The sequence below is a fragment of the Lytechinus variegatus genome, chromosome 2, assembly GCF_018143015.1.
Source record: "Lytechinus variegatus isolate NC3 chromosome 2, Lvar_3.0, whole genome shotgun sequence".
NCBI lineage: Eukaryota > Metazoa > Echinodermata > Echinoidea > Temnopleuroida > Toxopneustidae > Lytechinus > Lytechinus variegatus.
In genome coordinates, this window is record NC_054741.1 from 71,833,473 (window position 1) to 71,858,340 (window position 24,868).

The 24,868-nt window shown below is 35.5% G+C and overlaps 1 protein-coding gene across 2 annotated transcripts; it reads right to left on the reverse strand.

Moving 5' to 3' along the window:
- On the reverse strand, positions 1 to 24,771 carry LOC121408904 (synaptic vesicle 2-related protein-like). 2 transcript variants are annotated; one of them, XM_041600611.1, is made up of 14 exons: positions 24,471 to 24,771; positions 21,327 to 21,424; positions 20,791 to 20,961; positions 20,006 to 20,130; positions 18,680 to 18,743; positions 17,439 to 17,564; positions 16,939 to 17,070; positions 14,184 to 14,260; positions 13,322 to 13,398; positions 9,905 to 10,003; positions 8,754 to 8,865; positions 4,845 to 4,926; positions 3,726 to 3,815; positions 1 to 2,326 (listed from the first exon to the last, which is right to left on the reverse strand). In XM_041600611.1, exons 1-14 carry the CDS (start codon positions 24,661 to 24,663, stop codon positions 2,210 to 2,212), a joined length of 1,563 nt encoding a protein of 520 aa, XP_041456545.1. In that variant the 5' UTR covers positions 24,664 to 24,771; the 3' UTR covers positions 1 to 2,209. The 2 variants fall into 2 exon arrangements, with proteins under 2 accessions (XP_041456545.1, XP_041456544.1); XM_041600610.1 differs by having other exon boundaries at positions 24,465 to 24,771.
- Between the last annotated feature and the right edge of the window lie 97 nt (positions 24,772 to 24,868).

Genomic DNA, 24,868 nt, shown 5'->3' on the forward strand with positions numbered 1-24,868 from the left:
TAAATGTTATCAAATTGTTCTAAATATTCAGCAGTATCAATTTACCATCCCACCGAGTTTAAAAATACAATATCACAAAACATATATCACAATTTTGATGCAGCAAATCTATCCACTGATCAATTTCAGTCTTGACAAAGATGTGAAGAAAAATTGCAATACACCCTGTATAGTTAAAAATAAGTATATATATTAAAAAAAACTTCTAACACGTATAATCATATATTCACCAACCTATCAATACGATTAATAAACCATACATATCAAAACTGCTTTCACATATTGCCAAATTGTGAATATATCAAAACAGAACATTACATACAAATAATTTTGATAAATATGAATGAAATATATAAATCATGGGCATGATTTCCCACCTAAATAAATTTTATAAAATATCATATATGCTTACATGTATACCTGTATTTTTATTTTAAAAAGAATATTAAAAAGAATATTGATTTCAAACAGAATAAATATAATCAGAGGTGTCACTTAGAATAAAATAAATAAATGAAGTCATAAAGCACCTGGCATAAGCCATTTCACACATGAAAATACATAATATCTATAGTTGAAAATTAGTTGTCTAGTTCAGACTTTTATTTGGAAAAGTGGCATCCCTGATGTAATCACAAATATCTATCTTTTGCCAATTTGTATTTTAGTATGATGATCACAAGTATAATTTCCTTTCAATATCTCTTTATATGTAGTAGCAATTATGGTTATAAAAACATATTCATTATCATGAATATGTTAATAAACTAATTTTACAAACTCTTGAAATGCAGAAGATAAATGATATGCAAATATACATGAACAAGTATTTCATACGTATGCTCAGCAGAGTACAAAAGTTTATGTCATATCAGTATCTTTTATAGCAATATCCTTCCCTCTCCAATGACAAAAGAGAAAGACGCTGAGTCAGACTTCTGCTGAAAGACTTTTCTCAAGGTGCCTTATAAACACACACTATTAACTACATATTCATTGTCATGGATACTTAGTTTTTAACAACACATATTTTATTCAGGTTCTACATTAATTACTGGTATAATGAACAACATTTATCTTGACCAATTTTTTCTAATCATGTAGCCTGCAAATATGTTAGACTAAGAGGGTATCAAACAAACTGGTAAACAGGTAAGATGGTAATTGGAACAAAATGGTTATCAGGCAAACAGGTTATCGAGAAAATAAATTGTTTTCTCAAAGTTATCTCTTACTATATTGGACTGTCTGTGGCTGACCCGCTATGTATGGATTTTGTTATTCCTGTGGGGAAAGTATACCCAAGATTAATTTAGGAACAGAAAGAGGACAAAAAAAATTTATATGAATATAAAGACTTATTTTATATTCAACAATTCCTTTGGCACTCTTATCTTTGCCCTGAAAACTGAAATAGGAATATGTAACCTAGCATTACATAGATGTGCAGACTAACATTCTTGTTGAGCCTTTAGTTGAACCCTAGTTTAACTATGTGAATGCCATTCAATGGCCAGTATTCTGATATCTGCTTTAGATCAAGCCCATTTCATGGTCTAAGTCAAAACTTTGTTTCCACTGTATGTATATATATATATCATAGATGTCTACATTTCTTTTTTTATGCTAGAATAATGGCTTACTGATAACTTTAGATCAAACGTCAAGGTCTGCTTTGTTTGTTTTGTTCTTTTTTATTACCATAATAGTCAAACCAGAGTTCAGAATACTGACCTACTATGCATTGTGGGATGAGAGAATGTGAGATTAGACCAAGTCATAATCCTCTCAAGTACATACATTTACATGTGTTTGTCATCATCATCATCATTATGAATAGTTTTATCCTGACTTCAATAATAACTTGGGGAATCATTTTATAGTTTGATCCCTATAGGAGACACAGATGGGCAATAGACCAGTTCGTAGTTACTTCATGGACAATTTTAGTCAAATGACCTTCAATTTCTTTCAGTATGATCGGCAGATTTCAAAGCAAGATATTGTATTTTGTTAGTCAGACCCCATTTTTTTCCTTCATTCTTACTGCACTTCATGAAGCACTACAATTATTATAATAAGACAAACATTTCAATCTTCCATATAAAGTAACATATTTAGAAAGATCCCATATATAGAGGGTAAGGTATACTTTAGTGAATAACTTTGATATTGCTAATTTCAAAATCACTAGAATCAGCTCCATCATCTATTTGAGGATACGTCCTTTTGTTTCTATGGGGAGGATGATGGATACAATGCTAGCTAGGATGGTAAAGCTGCCATACACACATACCGCCATGACCAATGACTGCTTGACCAAAATCTGTATGGTGGATGCAAAAGAAAAATAAAACAAAACTCACACATTAATGCAGTTTTGCTTGACAGTTCTGAGAATCTTTGAGAAACTAAAATGAAAAAAAAAAAACAATCATTCCTTACAATGATACTGCTCAAGCAGGTTTATGTTCATTTTTTGGTTACACTTCGTAATTCCGAAGGTTCGTAATTCCGAAACACGTAAATTGCCTATACCTCGATGTTCGTTAATCCGAAAACGAAAAAGGGTTCGTTAATCTGAACATTTGTGGTGTAATTCTGAAGATTCGTAAATCTGAAAAGGAAATGAGAGTCGTAATTCCGAAGGTTCGTTAATCCGAAAACGAAATGAGTTTCGTAATTCCGAAGGTTCGTTTGTCAGAAAACGAAATGAACAACGAACCTCATTTTGTTTCGGGTAAACGAACCTTATTTCGTTTTTGGATTAATGAACCTTCGGACAACGAACCTCATTTCTTTTTCGGATTGTCGAACCTTCGGAACAACAAACCTTATTTCGCTTGAATCGGATTAACAAACCATCAGAATATCCGAACCTTCGTAATAACGAAGCTTCGGAATTACGAATGTATACGTCATCTTTTAAGTTGCAGAGCCCTTTGAAGATTACAGAAGACCAGAAAAATTCATTTACTTTTCTTCCTATTCACAGATAGAATCCTAATTTTAGAATGGGCATTAAAAAATACAAAGGAATGGTAGTACAGTAGAATATATTGATTTTTTTCTGATAAGAGTATAAGATTTGTTTAATACTTTGGTTATTTTTTTTAATATAATGACACAAACAGAATGAATGGGTGATCCCTTGTGCTGTAAAAGTTTTTTTATGAAAGAGTTCTTGTAATGACACACGACAACTTGACTTTTCACATTTAAATAATCTTATGATATATTGTTTCAAATATAGGATATATATCAGAATAATTTATATAAGAATTATCATACAATTATCCTATATCTATAAGACATACATTTGGATCTGAATGCTCTTATAACCAACCATCATATCAGTAGGGGGATTATTCACACTGTCCATTTTTTTATTCTTGACAATTTACCAGTACCACAGGATGTGCGATCCTCAGATTGAGCATGAGACTTTCACATGTTCATAAGCTTCCCATGAATGGCTTGAAATAATCATTGCATGAGCTGTAACATCCCAATGGTCATACGTTCACGTAATATTGTATAACCATATTCATAAGAATAAAGGATAACTCAGTCAGTCTGAAAGTGCTTTTGGTAAAGTGCTATTCGACATATCAATGAGTATATTATCATAGTGACACAATAATGTGCATAAATTTGTTGTCATGTTTGAAAAGAATATATACATAAACTAAGATGAGTTAAGCAAGTCAATCTTTGACACCTACCTGGGCTACAAAAGGGGTCAAAACAGCACCCAACCTCGATGAAGCGACACACGTTCCCATAGCTACTGACCTCACATGCGTAGGGAAGATCTACAGAAAATAAACATATAAGGGAAGATTGAATTGATACATAACACACACTGTCGAGGAAGAAATTACTTTGAACAAGTGGTAGGAGAATTAAGGTACTTCTTGTAGAATCCAGGGAGTGTTGTAGTTGATAAGCTGGAGCAAAATTATATGTACCTTCTGTTGAAGGAACTAGGCCAGAAATTGATTGCAAATATGCAATTAGTTGATCAATAATAACTTTCACAAATCCATTTATACCTTCTATTAGAAAAAAATAGCAAGCAATTGATTGTTAATGTGATAATTAAACTTAACTATTACTAATAACAAAATATCTTCAGTTGCAAGAATTAGACCAGTAATTGATTGCAAATTCACATACTTATCTTCTGTTAAGAGAACCAGAATAATAGCAACCTGGAATAGCAATTTGATTGCAAATCTGCAATTTCTAGATCAATCAATCATAACTCACACAAATAAATTTACAGCTTCTGTTGGAAGAATCACAGAAACATTTGAATGCAAATTTGCAATTGCACTGCAATGTATAAACATTGCTGGCCCTGCTTATCTTGTAGAACTTGTCCAAGTTCATATACCCAAGCAAAATCTCCATTCTGGTACAAGAAATCCTCACTCTCAACTCTTGAATGCTTCACCAGCATGCATGGCTGGTACGAACAGTGCCCTTGACCTCTAAACGTTTGATACAGTACCCCAAGAATCATGCAGAATACATTAAAAAAAAGGCAGAAAACTTATAAACACTCGAGCACATTCTTTATGCATCTGTAACTTTCATTCAATGGGGTTTTTTTAAGATCAAAAGTAATCAATAAAATTCTTATATTGACAATGCAGCTGATACCTAATAATTGCTTAATTCACATGAACTTGCAAATTCACAATTTTTTTACTTGTAAAAAAACATTTATTTCTAAACAAAGTAGTAATGAAAGAAACATGTGAATGTTGCTAATTGAAGAACAGAAGGTAGTTGAATTAAACTGAAATATTTAATTGCCCTGAATGTAATATTCTCACCTCTGGTGTGTAGACATACAAAGCCTGGTATGCTCCTGAAATCAAGCCACGAATTACAAAGATAAAAACAAGCTGGGGCAAACTGCAAAGGAGAAAATAACATGTACAATGAAATAAACTCATCTTGTTAATTGCTCAGGGTATATTTACTACTTCGAATTATACTTTAGTAGCAAAATTAATGTTGAGCTTATTCTCATCAATTATATCCACCTTGAATATGAAGAAACATGTGATCAGAATCATATTCCAGATGGGTTCCTAGATGATCACTGTTTATTGTTGGTATTGGTAAAATATGGTCGAATGTTTTAAATCAACACAATGACATTTTTCCTTTTTTTTCATCTTGAATGAAAAGCTCAATATTATCTTAGCTTATCTTACATTGATAATGAATTATGTTTTAAGATCTTCAAAAAAAATGGAACCTTTTCATATTTTCCCCCAAAGAGAGGACCCCGGGTCTTAGATCATATTGTTAAGTTTAATCAATAAAATTTACATGATATATTCCCTATTGGCCAAGCAAAGCACAATAACTGGATAGCTTATATTACCCTAAAAAAGTTAAAGGGGAAGTTCACCCTGAAGAAAACTTTCTTGTAAAAATAGCAGAAAAAATAGTAAAAAATATTGGTGAAGGTTTGAGGAAAATCCGTTAAAGAGTAAGAAAGTTATTTGAGTTCAAAGTTTTGGATTTATGACGTCATAAACGAGCAGCTGTCCCATGTGTTATGTAATATAAAATGCATAAATTTCAAATTTTGTATGGTTCCTGATGACTTAATTTTGTTTTCTTTTCATGATCGGGTGTGAAACGATTTGTCTATTGATATACAAAAGTTACAGTGAAAACCATTTTCAATTTTCTGAGAAAATGACATTTCATTGATTTTTTACCATTCGCTATGTAGGAATGCTGCTCGCATATGACGTCACAAATCAAATAATTGAAATTCTAATAACTTTTTAATTATTTGATGATTTTTTCTCAAACCTTTGGCAATATTTTTCATTAATTTTTCTGCTATTTTTACAATAAACTTTTTGTCAGGGTGAACTTCCCCTTTAATACTACACTTACGATTTTTTTTTGCAATTAGGACTGTTCCAAGTATCCTTGGCATGAGCATTGTTACTGAAGACCTCATTGATGGGTATCCTTATTATACTTATAACAATTTTCATGAGCCAGTCTTGGACTTTGTAATGTAAAGAAATATGTATAGCATTATTTCGATGAGTTATAACAGACATACAGTTACAATAAATACTATTAAAATTGATTGTACATTTCATGGGGCTATTTTTTACTTACCCGCCAATACATAATAGTAGAAGGAAAGTGAAGACACCAGCTACTAACATCTCAAGACCCATAGTGATTTTTCTACCCAGTGTGTCAATCACAAGCAGAGTCAAAACAATACCTGACAACAAATAACACAATTTAGATGATTGAGTTATGGAATAACTGATTTACTTTCCCCCCATCAGTACCCCTTTCATACTCCGATTTTCCCGATGAACTTCGCAAGCGAAGGGGAAAGTGTCCAGTATGAAAGGTACACAGGACAACTTCCCCAGCAAAATTTGCAGGGAAAAAGGGCAATATGAAAGCTCACCGGAGAACTTCTCCGCTGATGTCAGAGGTCAAATTTCATATCCCCGAAATCCCCTGAATCAAGATTCCGTGCGCTGGATAAAGCAGAAAGCTGATCAATCCATAGAGTTAGATACCCTCGACCTTACAGTTTTTTTTTCTATAACAATGTTTATCATGAAAGCATCTTTTACATGCTAAAAATGCACTGAAAATATTAGAATACTCAGATTTTTTTTTGCTTATAATCTTTCTAAAAAAAATAACTTGTAATTCAAACTTTCTGACAACTTTTATAATCAATAAGAAGTAATGTTTACAATTTTCTTTTCTTTTGTAGTGCGAATGCCAAGCTTGTTCAGTTAGGGATACAAGAGTAACAATGTATGCTATATTGCGATATCGGAAATTTTTAAAATTACTTTCGCCCAAACGAACTTTTGCCGGGAAAAAGATGACAGTGCGAAAGGGCACTATTTTCTCTTCACAGGTGAGAAGTGAGGAATGCGTGCCGGAGAAGTTCGCCAGTGAAGTTGACTGGGGAAAAAGGAAGAGGCCAGTGTGTAAGGGGTACAAATGACCTTTCTAAAGCTTTCAATTTGTTAGGATTACATCAGTACATGGCTTTTCAAAAACTAAATGATAGTGGTCAGTATTTTGAAGTCAAGATTGATTCTGTGCTAAAAATTATAGGAAGTCAAAAGTGTCAAATGTGTCCATTTATAATTATGGCTTTTATGGTGGAGAAAACTACTTTAGTTATTATTCACCAACAGCTATGAATGGAATGAGTACCAAAATGCACTTACAAATTGAACATTTACTGTAAAAAACTATCATCACAATTGGCTGTCATAGTTAAGCCACAACTTCAGACCAGAATTTATATCAAACACGGGGTCAAAACACATGTTATTGGTTTACCTGGGAATTCAGCTAATGAAGTTACCAGTAAGTCAACATATCCCTGAGTATCAAGAGATTTACAAGTAGAAAGACATTCCAGTTCTGGCTCAGCATTAGCTAGATAGAGATAGCAAAAATTCAATTGAACATTCAATTAAAACAAATCTATTATTCATCAATATGAAAAGATATCGACAACAACAAATTTCAGCCAGTTCAGACGAGCTGAAGTAGTGCCCCGGATCAGACATGAAACTGTATTCTCCATTTCAAATAGTAAGACCAGATAATCAGATTTATTTCTATTTGCTATTTAAACATAAGATTATTTTTTGAAGGTCAATAAAAGACAAAATTCGAACAAGCATGACATAGGTGATATTCAAATGAGCGACACACACTTTGCAGTATTGTTACACAAAACAAATACTTCAATTTCTGTAAATTTGATCATGAAGAATCTCTTGATCTATGATCATTTACAATGAATAGAGATTCCACATTCCACAGTCATTACTTTTTATATTAGAGGGAAATATTGCCACATTTCATATAATGAAAACATTAAATATAGAAACCACTGTTTCACCAACGATCAACTCTGAAAAAGCATACTGTTGTCTTTTCTTAATCAAGCAAAACTTGGGGCAAACTGCAAAGGAGAAAATAACATGTACAATGAAATAAACTCATCTTGTTAATTGCTCAGGGTATATTTACTACTTCGAATTATACTTTAGTAGCAAAATTAATGTTGAGCTTATTCTCATCAATTATATCCACCTTGAATATGAAGAAACATGTGATCAGAATCATATTCCAGATGGGTTCCTAGATGATCACTGTTTATTGTTGGTATTGGTAAAATATGGTCGAATGTTTTAAATCAACACAATGACATTTTTCCTTTTTTTTCATCTTGAATGAAAAGCTCAATATTATCTTAGCTTATCTTACATTGATAATGAATTATGTTTTAAGATCTTTAAAAAAATGGAACCTTTTCATATTTTCCCCCATAGAGAGGACCCCGGGTCTTAGATCATATTGTTAAGTTTAATCAATAAAATTAAAAAATTTACATGATATATTCCCTATTGGCCAAACAAAGCACAATAACTGGATAGCTCATATTACCCTAAAAAAGTTAATACTACGCTTACAATTTTTTTTTCGAATTAGGACTGTTCCAAGTATCCTTGGCATGAGCATTGTTACTGAAGACCTCATTGATGGGTATCCTTATTATACTTATAACAATTTTCATGAGCCAGTCTTGGACTTTGTAATGTAAAGAAATATGTATAGCATTATTTCGATGAGTTATAATAGACATACAGTTACAATAAATACTATTAAAACTGATTGCACATTTCATGTGGCTATTTTTTACTTACCCGCCAATACATAATAGTAGAAGGAAAGTGAAGACACCAGCTACTAACATCTCAAGACCCATAGTGATTTTTCTACCCAGTGTGTCAATCACAAGCAGAGTCAAAACAATACCTGACAACAAATAACACAATTTAGATGATTGAGTTATGGAATAACTGATTTACTTTCCCCCCATCAGTACCCCTTTCATACTCCGATTTTCCCGATGAACTTCGCAAGCGAAGGGGAAAGTGTCCAGTATGAAAGGTACACAGGACAACTTCCCCAGCAAAATTTGCAGGGAAAAAGGGCAATATGAAAGCTCACCGGAGAACTTCTCCGCTGATGTCAGAGGTCAAATTTCATATCCCCGAAATCCCCTGAATCAAGATTCCGTGCGCTGGATAAAGCAGAAAGCTGATCAATCCATAGAGTTAGATACCCTCGAAAATGCACTGAAAATATTAGAATACTCAGATTTTTTTTTGCTTATAATCTTTCTAAAAAAAATAACTTGTAATTCAAACTTTCTGACAACTTTTATAATCAATAAGAAGTAATGTTTACAATTTTCTTTTCTTTTGTAGTGCGAATGCCAAGCTTGTTCAGTTAGGGATACAAGAGTAACAATGTATGCTATATTGCGATATCGGAAATTTTTAAAATTACTTTCGCCCAAACAAACTTTTGCCGGGAAAAAGATGACAGTGCGAAAGGGCACAATTTTCTCTTCACAGGGGAGAAGTGAGGAATGCGTGCCGGAGAAGTTCGCCAGAGAAGTTGACCGGGGAAAAAGGAAGAGGCCAGTGTGTAAGGGGTACAAATGACCTTTCTAAAGCTTTCAATTTGTTAGGATTACATCAGTACATGGCTTTTCAAAAACTAAATGATAGTGGTCAGTATTTTGAAGTCAAGATTGATTCTGTGCTAAAAATTATAGGAAGTCAAAAGTGTCAAATGTGTCCATTTATAATTATGGCTTTTATGGTGGAGAAAACTACTTTAGTTATTATTTACCAACAGCTATGACTGGAATGAGTACCAAAATGCACTTACAAATTGAACATTTACTGTAAAAGACTATCATCACAATTGGCTGTCATAGTTAAGCCACAACTTCAGACCAGAATTTATATCAAACACGGGGTCAAAACACAAGTTATTGGTTTACCTGGGAATTCAGCTAATGAAGTTACCAGTAAGTCAACATATCCCTGAGTATCAAGAGATTTACAAGTAGAAAGACATTCCAGTTCTGGCTCAGCATTAGCTAGATAGAGATAGCAAAAATTCAATTGAACATTCAATTAAAACAAATCTATTATTCATCAATATGAAAAGATATCGACAACAACAAATTTCAGCCAGTTCAGACGAGCTGAAGTAGTGCCCCGGATCAGACATGAAACTGTACTCTCCATTTCAAATAGTAAGACCAGATAATCAGATTTATTTCTATTTGCTATTTAAACATAAGATTATTTTTTGAAGGTCAATAAAAGACAAAATTCGAACAAGCATGACATAGGTGATATTCAAATGAGCGACACACACTTTGCAGTATTGTTACACAAAACAAATACTTCAATTTCTGTAAATTTGATCATGAAGAATCTCTTGATCTATGATCATTTACAATGAATAGAGATTCCACATTCCACAGTCATTACTTTTTATATTAGAGGGAAATATTGCCACATTTCATATAATGAAAACATTAAATATAGAAACCACTGTTTCACCAACGATCAACTCTGAAAAAGCATACTGTTGTCTTTTCTTAATCAAGCAAAACTTTCTTATTACACTGATTATAATGAAAATATGAGTGTTGTGTTGTTGGGAAACATTTTTATTAAAATAAACTTGTTGGATGCCTTTTTATTCAAATGAACTAGTTGCTGGGGTGGACTGGGTCTTCAATTTTAAGAATAAACAAGAGGGATATGTAAAGGATGATAAGCTTCAACACAAAAATCACTTTTCTCTCTCTCCTTAATAATCAGTTTCAATATTTCTATACTTTCTAACTTTTTATGGATACTCAAAAGTGAAATCAAATCAAATAATCAAAGTTTCAGGAATTCAAAATCTTATTTTTTTTCTCTATAATCTATTTTGCTTCAATGGTCCCAGCTTCACAATAAGAAATTTCTTGTCAACTCTTACTCGATGATACAATTTCCAAAGCAAATTTATACCTTTTTTACTGCTAAGCACACATGTCAATGGTTAATGAAAGAATCATTCTATGATATTTTTAGAGGAAAAATAGTGAAGAAAAATCAACATATGCTAAAAAAAGACAAACAGCAAACTGAAGTGGTGAATGGATGAGGGGATATAATGAAATGCTGTCAATCTATTAGTTTATTGCTATTCCCATTAGAGAAGACTGTATGGGTGGTATGTTGTTAGCCATGGTTTACCGGGTAGTTAATTCTGGGTAACTGAGATTATACTTTCAAAGAGGGCCAGTTGTCAATTCATGCACCAATTGAAAATTATTCTTTATATCTTATTGCAAAAAAAAAAGCTGTCAAAAATCAAATGATTAACTGAGAATAGGAAAAGAACAAAAATATTATGAATTACCAGTATAATAAATGAATTGATACATACATGTATTAATTGCCTTGAAAATTGAAGAAATATTATGAAGCCCAGCATTCCATAGAAATGTTTTAGGGTTATTATCTGAACACCACTCGTCATACATGAATCAGTATAATAATAATACAATTATACTTGCTTATAGTGCTTAATACTTACTTTGTCAGAAGTCTCTAAGCGCTCTACAGTATATGCAGCATAATTACCCATAATTAGCAGTGCAGCTGTTACGCGCGCTGCGTTTCAAGGAATAAATTCCTGCCAGGTACCCATTTACCTCACCTGGGTTGAGTGCAGCACATTGTGGATCAATTTCTTGCTGAAGGAAATTACGCCATGGTTGGGATTCGAACCCACGACCCTCTGTTTCAGAGTCCGGAGACTAATCCACTGGGCCACAACACTCCAATCTTTTGGAGCCTACCAATAATGCAACAGGATAAGGTATCAGGTGGTATTTATAATGTTAAAGGTTTCACAAAGCTGTTTCTAAAGTTATGAATGCCATTACCCATTACTGAAACACTTTTGAATAGGTGCTATTGCTACGGTCAGCTACATCATAGGGATATATCATTGATCATTCAGAACAAAGAAGGGTCAACAGATATTTGTTGATTTGTTACTTATGAAGCTCTATACGAAGCAGGAAACAATCTTCCCCCCCCCCTCTTTGTCTTTGATTTAGGGAGCTCCCCCAAATCTGAGATGAATAGGTCCAGAATAAGTCTCAAATCAGAGCAGAATTGTCAAGAATTGACTGCCTAGAATACCCAAAATGCCTCCAAGAATCCAACCAAATTCCATCCGAATAAATTCAGGAGTACTTTGAAGGGTACTTGGCTGGTTTTGTACATTTCAAGACAAGCCGAATCCCTCCACGAATGTTCCTGGGGCTGATTGCATGAAAGAGTCTTTGCAAGGACAGTCTTTCGTGTTGCCCATTTTTTATGATGCGCTATGTGAAACGAATTTTAAATAAATCATCTCAAAACATATTTTATTTGTCCGTTAAAATAAACAAAAATGTTTGTTTATAAAATATGATATATAATGAAATTGTATAAAATTTGATTTAAAGCAAGGTAACAAATCTTTTTTTTTATCATAAATTTCAGAAACACCCCGCTTATAGCGTATCATAAAAGATGGGCGACACGAAAGACGGTCCTTGTAAATACCCTTTCGTGCAATCGGCCCCTGAATCCCTCCTGAATTCTTTCACATTCAGGGAGGGAGAACAGAGCAATATTCTCTGTATTCGGATGGATTCCCAGCTGATTCGGCTCCTGAAGGTGTGACCCAGATTAAGGGAAGGAAATCAAGATACAGAGGGAATGGGGCTCTCCATTTAGATTTGTTCGCTCACAATCTAGTTCTATGGGAACCAATGCACAGAAGAGACAGAAGACCATCATACACTGACACCTTTCATTGACTTACAAGTTAACAAAGGACAGGAAAGCATGGAGACATTCATGGCACACAAATAATAATAATGATATGTCCATTTAAATACCACACTTATTACATAACTACTCGACTGTGCTTCATACAGGTTGTTATAATATGACCCCCGCTGGAGGTGACCCATCATATACATGTTAGTTCTAAAGCATTCAAATAAATCCTACCAGATACTCATTCACCTCACCTAGGGAAGATTTCTTAGACAAGCAAAATGCTAAGACAAATTGCTAAGACACTAAGACTTAAGCAAAAGGATTATCTCGTTTATGGAATATGGGCCTAGGAGACTATTTTCAGACCACCAGTGCCATATTTTTTAAATACTTTTTCTGAGCAACCCTTTAAAATTTCCAAATTCTGCAATACAAGGTTTTTGAAGCCCCACGACAACATGAAACAAAAGCCAGAAGACAAGAATTTTTAATGAAAGAAACCCTTTGATATATAGGGAAAATTAAAGCCCAAGAGAGCAAAAGGAATCATTGTGAAAACTCCATTTACTCACAAGCACACGTATCTCCAGATGAAATCAATTCCGTAGATAAAAGAACATTCCCATAATAGAGGAATGCATTACAAAACCTGAAAAATAACCACACATCATCCATTGTGGATTCAAATGCATAAATGACTTTTCCTTCAAAAACTAACAGGGTATTTGGGTATGAACACAAGTCCTACAGGAACCATGTAATGAGAACATCAATTATTTTGTCAATATATACATGTAATTAACAGCCCTCCCTTCTTCTTTGTTGACCTAACTTTCATAATAGCCATGCAGTTTACAGTCATGAAAGTTCATCTGGGAAGATAAGAAAACTTTGAACTGCAGTCAGTATCCACAAATTTTGAAGTAATTCTTCAAGTTTTCTTTGTATGCTGTTAGCTAGAGCTCATAATTTTCTTAACCAATTTGTTTACATTAAAGGGCTTTGGAAAAGAAAAATAAATTAATAGCTCTGTCAACTCTACTAGATGTGATTTTACTGTCTACACAAATCTTATCACTTTAGATTTTGAAATTAAACAAATACGAAACGTATAGGCAGTACTATGACTTCTCTAAGTCAAATTTGAAATAGTCCATGGGACCCATGACTCTTAAAAAGAGTCAGCAATGGACTAATGGACAGCAATGACTAATAAATGTTAGTCAAGTAGTTTGCTGCTGGGTAAGGTCCATGGTGAAATAAAAAAAAAATCTCAGTAAAACTTATAAAATACATTAACAGAAGCTAGCCTTACTGATACTAGGGTTGCATCGTGTGTTCATTAAACTAGTTCTTTAAAAGATTGTTGAACACCTGAATTCATAATTTTGTTACCGGTACACGTTTCTCTGAGGACACCTCACATGCACTTACCATAAAATAATCAGAAGAAGAGTCGTGGTAGCTAACAGTTTGGTCGTGAATAATTCTCGGAATGATCCTTTGGGTTTCTGTGAAGATAAGAAAAGTTCAAAATCACTTTGTCAAATTAGAGATCTATCCTGTTTTTATTCTAAATGATATGAATTATGAAATCACCTGTATTTCCTTTTCTACTTCCCTATTAACCCTATCCCCCTCAACAGTTCGCGCAATATTTTCACCGCGCACAATTTTCTTACTGCGCCGTTCACAGACTTTTTACTTTCAAGTCTTGCGCAACTTTTGAGACCAATTCTGTGACACCCGGGGACACAATTCCGAAATAACACAATAGTTTGTAAGTACATAACAGACCGAAAATTGCTCAAAAACTTGATTTAGTGTACAAAGTCAATGTGATTTCAACCAAGAATCATAAATGTATGATTATTTTTAGTTTTGCTGGTCTAAGTGGATTTGTTTTATAATATTTATGGTCTCAAGAGTCCCCAACAAATTTTATAGAAAAAAAGAAAAACAAAAGTTCCAAAATACATAAGATATTGAAAAAAATATATAATACAAAAGAAATTGATCTGATATCACAATTTTTTTCATGTGCACTTGCTAAGAACATCACATAGCATGTTTATACCAAAAATTATAACATTTGGAGCTTTATTTAGGGATTTAGTAAGAAAAAGTATGATTATGCATACTAATTACGCATGAATTAGCATAATCATTAAGATGGCAATTTGCATTCTTATACAATTTTGTAGATTATGTTCAAGACAACCTGCATGCCAATTTGGTGGTGAATTTTTTTTTACCTGATTGCTAAGAAAGCAAGAATGCTTGTAAGCAAGCTACCAGAGGACCGACGGCTTAAGGTCCTCTCCGAAGGACCTGGTACTGAGGATTAATGCCTTACCAAAGGGCACTAGCGCACCAAATGGGAATCGAACCCGGGTCACCGGAATACGAATCCCCCGCTCTACCGACTGAGCTATCGCGCAACGTGGTTGATGGCCAAGATCTGAAGCGGGCCTGGACTTTTTTGCATTTTGGGACTTTAAAATGGTGCAATTTTGTGCATACCTGGAGGGAAAATTTGGGATAAAAAGACTTAGTCTTACTCAAGGTCATATTGTTCACATCTGCTTCTACCAGCAGATCTAAAGTCTATAACAACAAATCACAGGTCCAACAGAGATTTACTGTAGATCTACCCAATTTGGCAAATAATGATCCAAAAAGAAAATTAGTGCTGAACAATAGGATATCTTTCACCACATGTATGAAAGGGAGCCATCACCAGAAACTAGATTTTTTCTTACAAAATAAACAATTAGATTAATTTAGAGAATTGAAATATCTTTATTGAACATCAGGTCAGGAAATACATGTATATATTGGGAGGGGAGACTTTGATAATTTGCCAAGAGTTTTCTAGTATTTCTAATTAGTCACAAGATTTAATAATCCCGACCTTTCGTTTGAGGACGCGTACGCTTATTTAGAACGGTAGTTCATTTTGGAAGAGACTTTTGGGCCCGTCGTCATGGTCGTAAAACTCCGTCCTGTAATGCAAATTGTATGACATGAGATTTTTTTTTGTTTCGCATCTGGAACGGAAACATTCAATCTGCGTTTCGTGTGCAAAATTCTGGTTGCTACTATGGTAACAGCGATATATCTGATTTAGGACGACTTTCCAAATCCAAATTCGGTTCCTACCAGAGCTCGAGAGGCCGCCCGGGGGACCCACTTCCATTGAATGGTGGATAGTACCAGGCACGACCACACGTAAAAAGGGAAAGAGTGGGTAAGTACGTTACGTATAGGCCTATAGCGTTATGAGGGTGTGAGAAACAATGTGAAAAGGGATATATTTCCACTACTTGTAGGGTGTCACAACCCAAATACTTGTTGAGAGATGCATTTTCATAATCTGGAAAAGACCTTCCCTTGTTTAGGGTGCTTTTCGAAATCCAATGGTCGCGCCTGGTACCCACTCATCAATGGAAGTGTACCCCCCGGCAAACCCCCCATTTCTGCGGAAAAGTAAAACATACTGCCCACTACATTGTGTGCTAGAGGCATATCGTTTATGTAGAAGGTGCAGGCAAAAGAAAAAAACTCCGCAAATTTAGACGGTTTATGGCCTGTTGCATGCTGTGTACATGTCAACGCATGGGAAATGATTCGGCTTGAGAGGTGATCTGACTCATGGAATCAATTGCCAGTGATCCACAAATAATGCACATTAAATGCAATATCGATTCGATGGACTGTAATGATCTATATCTAAGCCTTAATTCGGTAAGTTTTTCCTTACTCAATATGTACTCAATTTGTTTGAAAAACCACTTTCTTATCCATATCATAATCTACATTTCGCATGTCTCCAGCCAGCTGGAGCCATAGCCATGATACAGGTACAGTCCCGCAGCGAGCTTAGGCAGGCAAATGGCATGGCATGGCATGCTGGTATCGTATGAAAGAGCTTTGCACACGAAAAGCAAGATCTGTAGGGCCTGTAACACAAAGCTCGGCAATGATTGTAAAACAGTTTTCTACGTTTGATTGTATTGACTGTAATGTATAATCAATCTAGAAATTCGAGTCTATGATTAATCGTTAACTTTTGAGTTACCCGACTCTAATCTCGCGTTGTAGAAATTTGCGAAAGGTGCCTAATAATGAATCAGGGACTGGCAAAACCTTCAAAAGACGACATGTACTGAGAAAATAAAAAACTTACAAGTTCAGCCTTTTTCCTAAGCTTTCCTGGTGGTAGTGGCTTCTTATTTATACGAGAGATTTCTTCTAGGGATGCCATGGCGCCACTCCAATTTCCTGATGCTTGCTGATAGAGCGCACTCTCTGGTAGAAACTGATCAAAGAATTGAAAGACAGTGAAAATTTTTTTGATTTGTACATAGCTTGTTGGAGATAGAAGGGCATTTGTACATACTACACCCTAAGATTCATAAAAAATGAATGATCCACATAATTAATGTTAACACTTTTTTACAGATCATAACCATCCATGGCTTTAAAAATTTCAAAAAATACATGTAGATAACTAATGTAAGGTGTCTGCAGTCAAAAGTAACCTAAGCATCAGTATCATATTTGTTTAAACCATTTTCAATTAAAATTGGTGAACACTGCGACCTCTTGGATTCGACTTTCAGTTTAATTCTAAAAAATGTTCATTCATTGGAAGACATTCTACTGATTTATTCTAAAGTTACTTACCTTGGCAAGATATACAAAGATGAGTAGAGGAACTGATGAAAAGACAAGGAGATATCGCCAACCTAACGTAGGTATGACGAGAAGAGCTAATGATATCTCAAGAAGAACACCTATAACCCAGAAAGCCTGCAACAGACATGGGGTATGTCAAATTAGCAATAAAGATGATTATAAATAGGTAAATAGGTGCCGTGGCCGAGTAGTCTAAGGCGCCTGGCTATACATGGAAAGTCAAGAGTTCGATCCCCGGCCGCGGCACCTATGCCTGTGAGCAAGGCATTTAATCTACAATGCTCTTTAATTCTGCTTTCAAATAAATGGAAATGCTATATGCATTATTGGTAACTAGGTGTGCACTTGTTTTAAAAAAAAAAGATGATTATTCTCCAGTTAATCTTTGTTGCATTTCAGGACACTCATTTTTTGTTGGACAAGTGGATTTAGGATTTCATGAACAAGGAATAAAAACCACACTAAAATCATAGACCTAGGCTTTCCAAGATTTAAAACTTTGGCACATAATTCTTTTCTATCACAAAGTAATTTGTAAATTACTGACTGGTATAATTGTATTTCACTTCAACTCTTGTGATTTCATTTACTCCTTCAAAACCATGAATTGCCTACCTGGTGGGTGTTTCATAAAGCTGTTTGTAAGTTAAGAGCGACTTTAAGAACGACTGGTGATCCTCTCTTGTAGTAAATGGTATATTCATTGGCGATGGTGGAGCATGTAAGGGTTCACCAGTCGTTCTTAAAGTCGCTCTTAACTTACGAACAGCTTTATGAAACAGCCCCCTTGATATCTATCATAGGTCATATAATTGACACATTTTATATATACATGAGTCTGAATTGCAAGCTATTGGAGGGAATCAACATGGAATCAAAATACAAAGCTCACAAGGACATTTTAACAGTAAAATACAGATAAAATCAATCAATTTGAGCTCTACCCATCAACATAACTTAATTGTTAAACCATAGTGTAGCCCTAACCCTTTTTTCCTTTTTTTAAGTAGCAATCAATTTCTCATGACTGGAGAGAAAAAAGATTAGGATGAATTGCTCAAATCAATGCATGTAAGCCACACTGTTGTTTATTCCTTTTTTTTTTCAAAGAAATGCAATGCATGGGATTTTTTCAGTTGAGCAACATAAATATTCATGAAATGTGAAATCACACTGGTCAATAAAAAAAGTGAAATTGTACTGAATGTAAATAAATATTTCCTTCTCACTTCAATAAATACAAGACATGATCCTCTGCTCTTCGATGGGAGGAACTCGGCCAAGATAACCACACTGTAATGACAAGAAAAGATTCACAGATATTTCATTTTGTGAGGCAATAAGGTATTCCAGTAATACTTCTGTCACATTTGCTCTACAGCGGCTGTACAAAGAGCAAAAAACAGCCATTTTATTCATTTTTATTCAAACCACCTATAATGTAGCTGGTACAAAAAATGTTAAAAGGGCTGTTTTTGATGAGCCGTACAGTTTCCGTAGACGAAATGTGACTGCACCATAAAACCCATAACTCGAGGAAAAAACATTATTTGCCCTCGGTCCAATCTAGTCTACAGGCACAGACCCTGATTGAAATTTTGATCAACAATTGACAATTTGACCATGCAAAGACTAGCACACAAAAAACTTTCTGTTTCAATTCAGGGCCTTCAGTACACACGGCATTATAGGCTGCACATTCAGACCCTTAACTCAAAGGGTTTGCACAGCAGACTAGGTCCAATCTCAAGACATTAGGTCCCCAAAATGATACGTTTCCAGGGTTATATAATAAAAAATAAATTCTTCCTGACCTACAAAACTTGTAATATAAGAATTTCAGCACCCTCTGTGTTTAAATCAAGATAATGTCTTCTACCCTTATGGGAAAGGGAGAAAACAGTGTAAGATACGGTGCAGTGAAAGTTCACCTTTATATCGGCCTCGGCCATTTCCCTGACTATTTTGAAGAAAAAGTTCACCTTATCATAAAGTCAGAATTCTGTAAATTTCTGGTAATATTACACCCTCATGAAAATTTAATACCAAAACTGCAATATTAAGCAGCCCAAACAGAGATTATTGATATTTTAACATGTGCAACAATTGAAAATTTGATAAATGAAGTAATTGATCAAGAAATTTATTACAGAAAAAAACAATCATATGGTGAATTCAGAATGTAAATAAGAAGTGGGACATATTCATGTGACCCAAGATGAGGGACACAGACCATTGGATGTGAAATCTTGCTTCAAAGATATTCTAACAGAGAGCTAACAGTAAGCCCAGTACTATCTTTCAGATTGTAAAGTCAAAACATTTATTTCAACGTGTAAGCAATACATTGTTTTAAAACTAGGCATCGCTGCTACATTACCGGTTGTAACAGGGCCTCTGTTTAATAGCATATTGTTAGCATTAACAACATTTCTGTGCAGTCATTACAGATTTGTTTGAACAAATGGAATTTTACATTTATAATATAGATGACCATTGATGGCACAATACATTCCATGGCAGTATAACATAACAGGCTAAAATATTGTACTTACGCTTGAGATGTACCACCTAACGACATACCAACAAGTCCTCTTAAAATAAGCAGCCAAGTGAGGTTAGGTGAAAAGGAACTCAGGAATCCAAAGTAGAAGATGTAGAAAGAACAGAGTAAAAGGGTCTGGTAGTGAAGATAATAGAAGATTGGATAATGAATATGACAAGAAGATTATAATGAAAAGTGTGTACGACCACATGAGGCAGAATCTCCTGATGTGAGAAAATCAGCCTTACTGCACATGAACAAAGAGAGAGAAGATTCTGTATCATACTCTTAGTTATAAAATCAAAAGCTCCCTTGAAACATCGAGAATAGTAAACAAAGAATTTTCCACCCATGCTTAAAACATTTGTATCACAGATCTTTGCACAAGAAAAAGGGTTATGATTTGCTTCCTAGCATTTCTATCTTTAGATAAAGATCAGTGACCATTGTATTTATTACTGATGTTCAAAAGATATGATTATATATTAAGACTTGAACCACTATTAAAACGAACATGGGCCTATGCAGGACGGCAGTTAGTTACCCATTAAATATATTAGTTCATTCTCAGCTATATGAATTCATATTTCATCTGGTAGAATTCCTAAATTAAGTTATTTGAACTCATCAAAGATTGGAAGACATCTTTTAAGTTATTACTACATGTAAATCATTACAAATTATCTGGATATTGGAGAAAAGAAACATCTGCATGATACAGGTTTAAAAATACACATAATTCTATTCACATTCATTTCATTTTTCTTTAAATAAGATCAAAAGTACAAGACTTGCCACTTTACGTCCAAACTTATCACCCATCAGCCCCCACAGGGGTGCGCCAAGGAAGTATCCCGAGAAGACAATAGTTGTGATTATTGCCTGTTGGTAAGGTAGCAGGTCCCATTCACATTTGAGCTTGTCCGAGAGAACACTAACTAGCATAATCTCAAATGCATCCGCCATCTGAAAGGGGTTAAAAAAAATACAGACTCGATTTAAAAGTCAAATCTACTGGGTCTGATAAAATATAAATTTGACATTCATGATCATAAAAACAATTGATGGTTAAAGATGGATCTTCAAATTTTTTTACTTTTGGTTATTGTGCTGGCAAAAACATTCCTTTCCAAGGATGTACATGTACACCACTAAACAAACATTTATTTTAAAGGATTTGAAACATTCAATTATCTCTACCCGTGGTGCAAATGTTTCCATTGCATTAGCTCCTTCAAAAGCGTTGAATATTTAAACTTAGATGAAAAATCTCCAAATATGAATGTATTCCAGTGCTTCGCACCTGATGAAAGTTTGAAATAAATACATACCCAGTTGAAGCCAACAATGCAGGCTACCTTGACCTGGAACCATCCAAACCCCATAGCATTGACAGCTTCTTCTACAGAATACTCCACATCCTCATTACCTAAGAAAAGAGCAAGAGGAATCTAATGTTTTCTGTGGATCTGTTTCTGTTTATGGTAACTCTCGTAGGAACTCGGCAGGACAGCGTTTGGCTGGTAAACGCCAAGCTGGTATTTAACCAATTACCATTTTTACATCTGGTTTAATCAGTCATAATGGCTAACCTTATAGATGACAAATATTACTCTCAGGCCTTTTTATTAAAGTGGAGACAATGGCAGAGTGGGGATTCAATCTCACAAACTTGCGATTTTGAGTCCAATGCTCTGACCAGTGGACCACACAGTCCTAGTTTTCTTGGGGGGTGTTTTCACAATCATTATCTATAGTTCATGGCACATTCAAGACTAAAGTTAGACCTGTACTTAGGTCCTACTGTTGATTAAAAATGAACTTTCCTTATCACACTCATGCAAGGATATACTAACCTCGCACAGCGGACGTAGTACCTAGGAATTTTGCTTCCTGTGTTATTGGATTGACTTTATTACTCATCCAATGCACAATGTTATGGTATAATCATATAGTCATTTATCACATACATGTACCTTATCCAAAGGCTAAATTCATGAATTTTCTTTCAAATTTCTTTTTTTTTAAACAAGAATAAATGAAATTTTTCAGCCCCATTAAGAGGGCCACGTAAGAAAATGCTCAAAATTACAGTTTTTGAATGCTGTAGGCCTAGATCGAGAGAAAAAAAAGATAACCAACAAGATTACTGTATGTGCCAATTGACCAATGAACAAAACTGCGGAGAGATACGGTAAACAAAATATTGTTATCAATGAATGGCATTTCAGCCAGCTGTAGGGTCTTTTCCCCCAAGCAATTCACGTTCGCCATTTTGGATTTGGCGGTTAATTAATATGTGTGGGGTACTGCAAATCGACTTCAAATCAATGATTTTTAGATGTTTACAAGAAAGTGCAAGGAGTGAGTCTTTTTTTCATATGTTGCCTTTTTTACCATGAAGTACCAGTTCGTCACTGGTTTTTTAGAGAAAATTTTAGTGATGGTTCGGAGAGGTGGAGCGCAACCGGCCCGGGGGGGCACTCGACCAAAAAAGTGGTAGGGGTGTGCCGCGGGCGAGACAAATAACGGGGGCCTTAGAGCGGGCTTATTGTAAAAAGGAGGGTCCTCGGAACGGGCTTCGGAACTACAATTTTGTGAAAACGGGGGTCCTTGGAACGGATCGTCAGCGTGTGAGTACGTGCGTATGCACCCCTATGGAACGGGTATGCGTGCATGATGCAGCTAGCGCGGCCTCCGCCGGGTGCGCTCGGGCAGAGACGATGGTCGGACAGCGCTCGGCGGCCGCTTTTCACCAAAATTGCAGCAGATCAATGCGACCGGAACGGCGTAACGAAAAATATGCGAAGCTTTGGAGCGGATTTCTTTCTTCTTTTTTCTCGATAAGAACAAAATGCTATGCCTTGGAGCGGCTTTCTTTGGGTTTTTTTCTCAATAAGACAAAAATGCTATGCCTTGGAACGGAAATTTGGGTGTAAAAATGGGGGTCCCCTCCGCGGCACATACCCACTATGCATTATATACTGAGTGCCCCCCCCGGGGCAACCGGAGGGTAGCTTGGTTCTAACTGTTGTTAGTGAAGTGTAGTGCTAGTGGTGGAACCTATACGAACTAAGTCTAACTCTAGATAGACCAAAAGCTTCGGTCTCTGTTATTTTGGTTGTTCCGCTGAACACCGTTGGCTCCACTCACCAATTACAGAGACCGAAGTTCTAACTCGATCTGTACAGGGACTCAATGGCCATGTTTATGTATTAAGTTCGGCTAAACCAGGAAAGTGGGAGTTGTGCAGCAGCCAAAGTAAATCACTGTTTTTGTCCTTTTTCCCCCGTTTTTTTACTTTTTTCAGGTCAAAACAGAATAATAATCTTTATTTTGGTCCAGTTCTTTTTATATATTGAAATAGAGACAAAAATCGATGTGCCCTGTCAGGCTGATTTTGCCTTGTTTACCCCCTAATGGTGGCTGCACGATCGCGAGCCGTCTGTGTACGAGTCCAGGAGAAATTTTTTTAAATGTTTAAAAACTCCTTGAAACAAACAGCTGCCAGCTGTCTAAACTCGTCTCTAGTTCGATATAGATCTATATCTATGACCTAGAATATCAAAGTATTGTCTAGACCAAAATCTTCGGTCTCTGTTATGTTGGTTGTTCAGCTGAACGAACTTCTTTGGCTTCACTCACCAAATACAGAGACCGAAGTTCTAGGGCGATCTGTACAGGGGACTCAATGGCCATATGTTCTTCTTCTTCTTCTGGAAACAGTACAGTCCACCGTCTGGTGTATTGTCATACTGGTGAAGTGCAGCGTGCAAGTGTATGTACATTATCCGATAAAAAATTGCTTACAGCGTACTAAGTTCGGATAAAACTGGGAAGTGAAGTTGCGCATCAGCCGAGGTAAGTCACCGTTTTTGTTCCTTTTAACTTCATTTTTCCGCCCGTTTTTTGGCAATTAATGCCAAGAGGGAATATCAATTTGCATTTCGGTCACATTAATTTGATTCATCAAAGACAAAAATTGAAGAACCCCGACGGGGGGATTTTGCATTTTGAAGTCCCCTAATGATGGCTGCACGATAGCTAGATCAAAAGCTTTAGTCTCTGTATTTTGGTTGTTCCGCTGAACTACTTTGGCTCCGCTCACCAATACATAGACTGAAGAGCTTGGAGGCCCGTACGTACAGCCAACGTATAAGTGAACTAACATTTTATAGGTGTTTGGGGATGTAGTAAAATGTCAGAAATTGTTGAATGGTTATTCCTGTCTACACGATAGCGAGGCGTCTGTGTACGAGGAGAAATTTTAAAAATAAAAATAATTCAAAAAACTCCTCGAAACAGACAGCTGCCAGCTGTCTAAGTTATTGTCCAGACACACAACAACTGGATCATGTGGATGGATGTACCACCTTTGAGTGCCCCGCACCCCCACCCCCCGCCCCCGTTCCCGGCCGGAATTCGAGTGCTACTTAGTACAGGTATATAGGCTGGAAAATTGTCCATACCAGTACCGGTGGCAATGCCTGCAGCCGCTTCTTCCCGAGGCTGTGGCTGAGGATCTGGCATCGGAGGCTCCCGGGGTAGCTCCACATCATCACCGACATCAGAGTCTGAGAGGGTTCTTTCCTGAAGTTCGACATGATCTTCATTCATGATTATACCATCAGTATCCTTGAAGATGGCACCATCAAAAAAAGATGTCATTTTGATTTGCTTTTGGGCTTAACTACCCATACAAAGACAAATTCTTCACAATCATGCACGTCACAAGTGTATACCGTATACCGGTACAGTGAATACACCGGTAATTTACTACGACTCGACTCGTAAACAACACGGTAGTTTCGAAGCAAGTCTGTCTTTGCCATTAATTGCTTCCACTTTTCAAAACGGAGCTTCCTGGAATTTA

Bases quoted from the DNA above. Each gene is read 5' to 3' on its own strand.
- LOC121408904 (XM_041600610.1), bottom strand. From the start codon at position 24,663: ATGACATCTTTTTTTGATGGTGCCATCTTCAAGGATACTGATGGTATA. The intron at 20,962-21,326 runs GTATGTATTTAT...AACCCCTTTCAG, and splicing joins GCATTGTTGGCTTCAACTGG to ATGGCGGATGCATTTGAGAT. The intron at 20,131-20,790 runs GCAAGTCTTGTA...CTTCACTACCAG, and splicing joins ATAAGTTTGGACGTAAAGTG to ACCCTTTTACTCTGTTCTTT.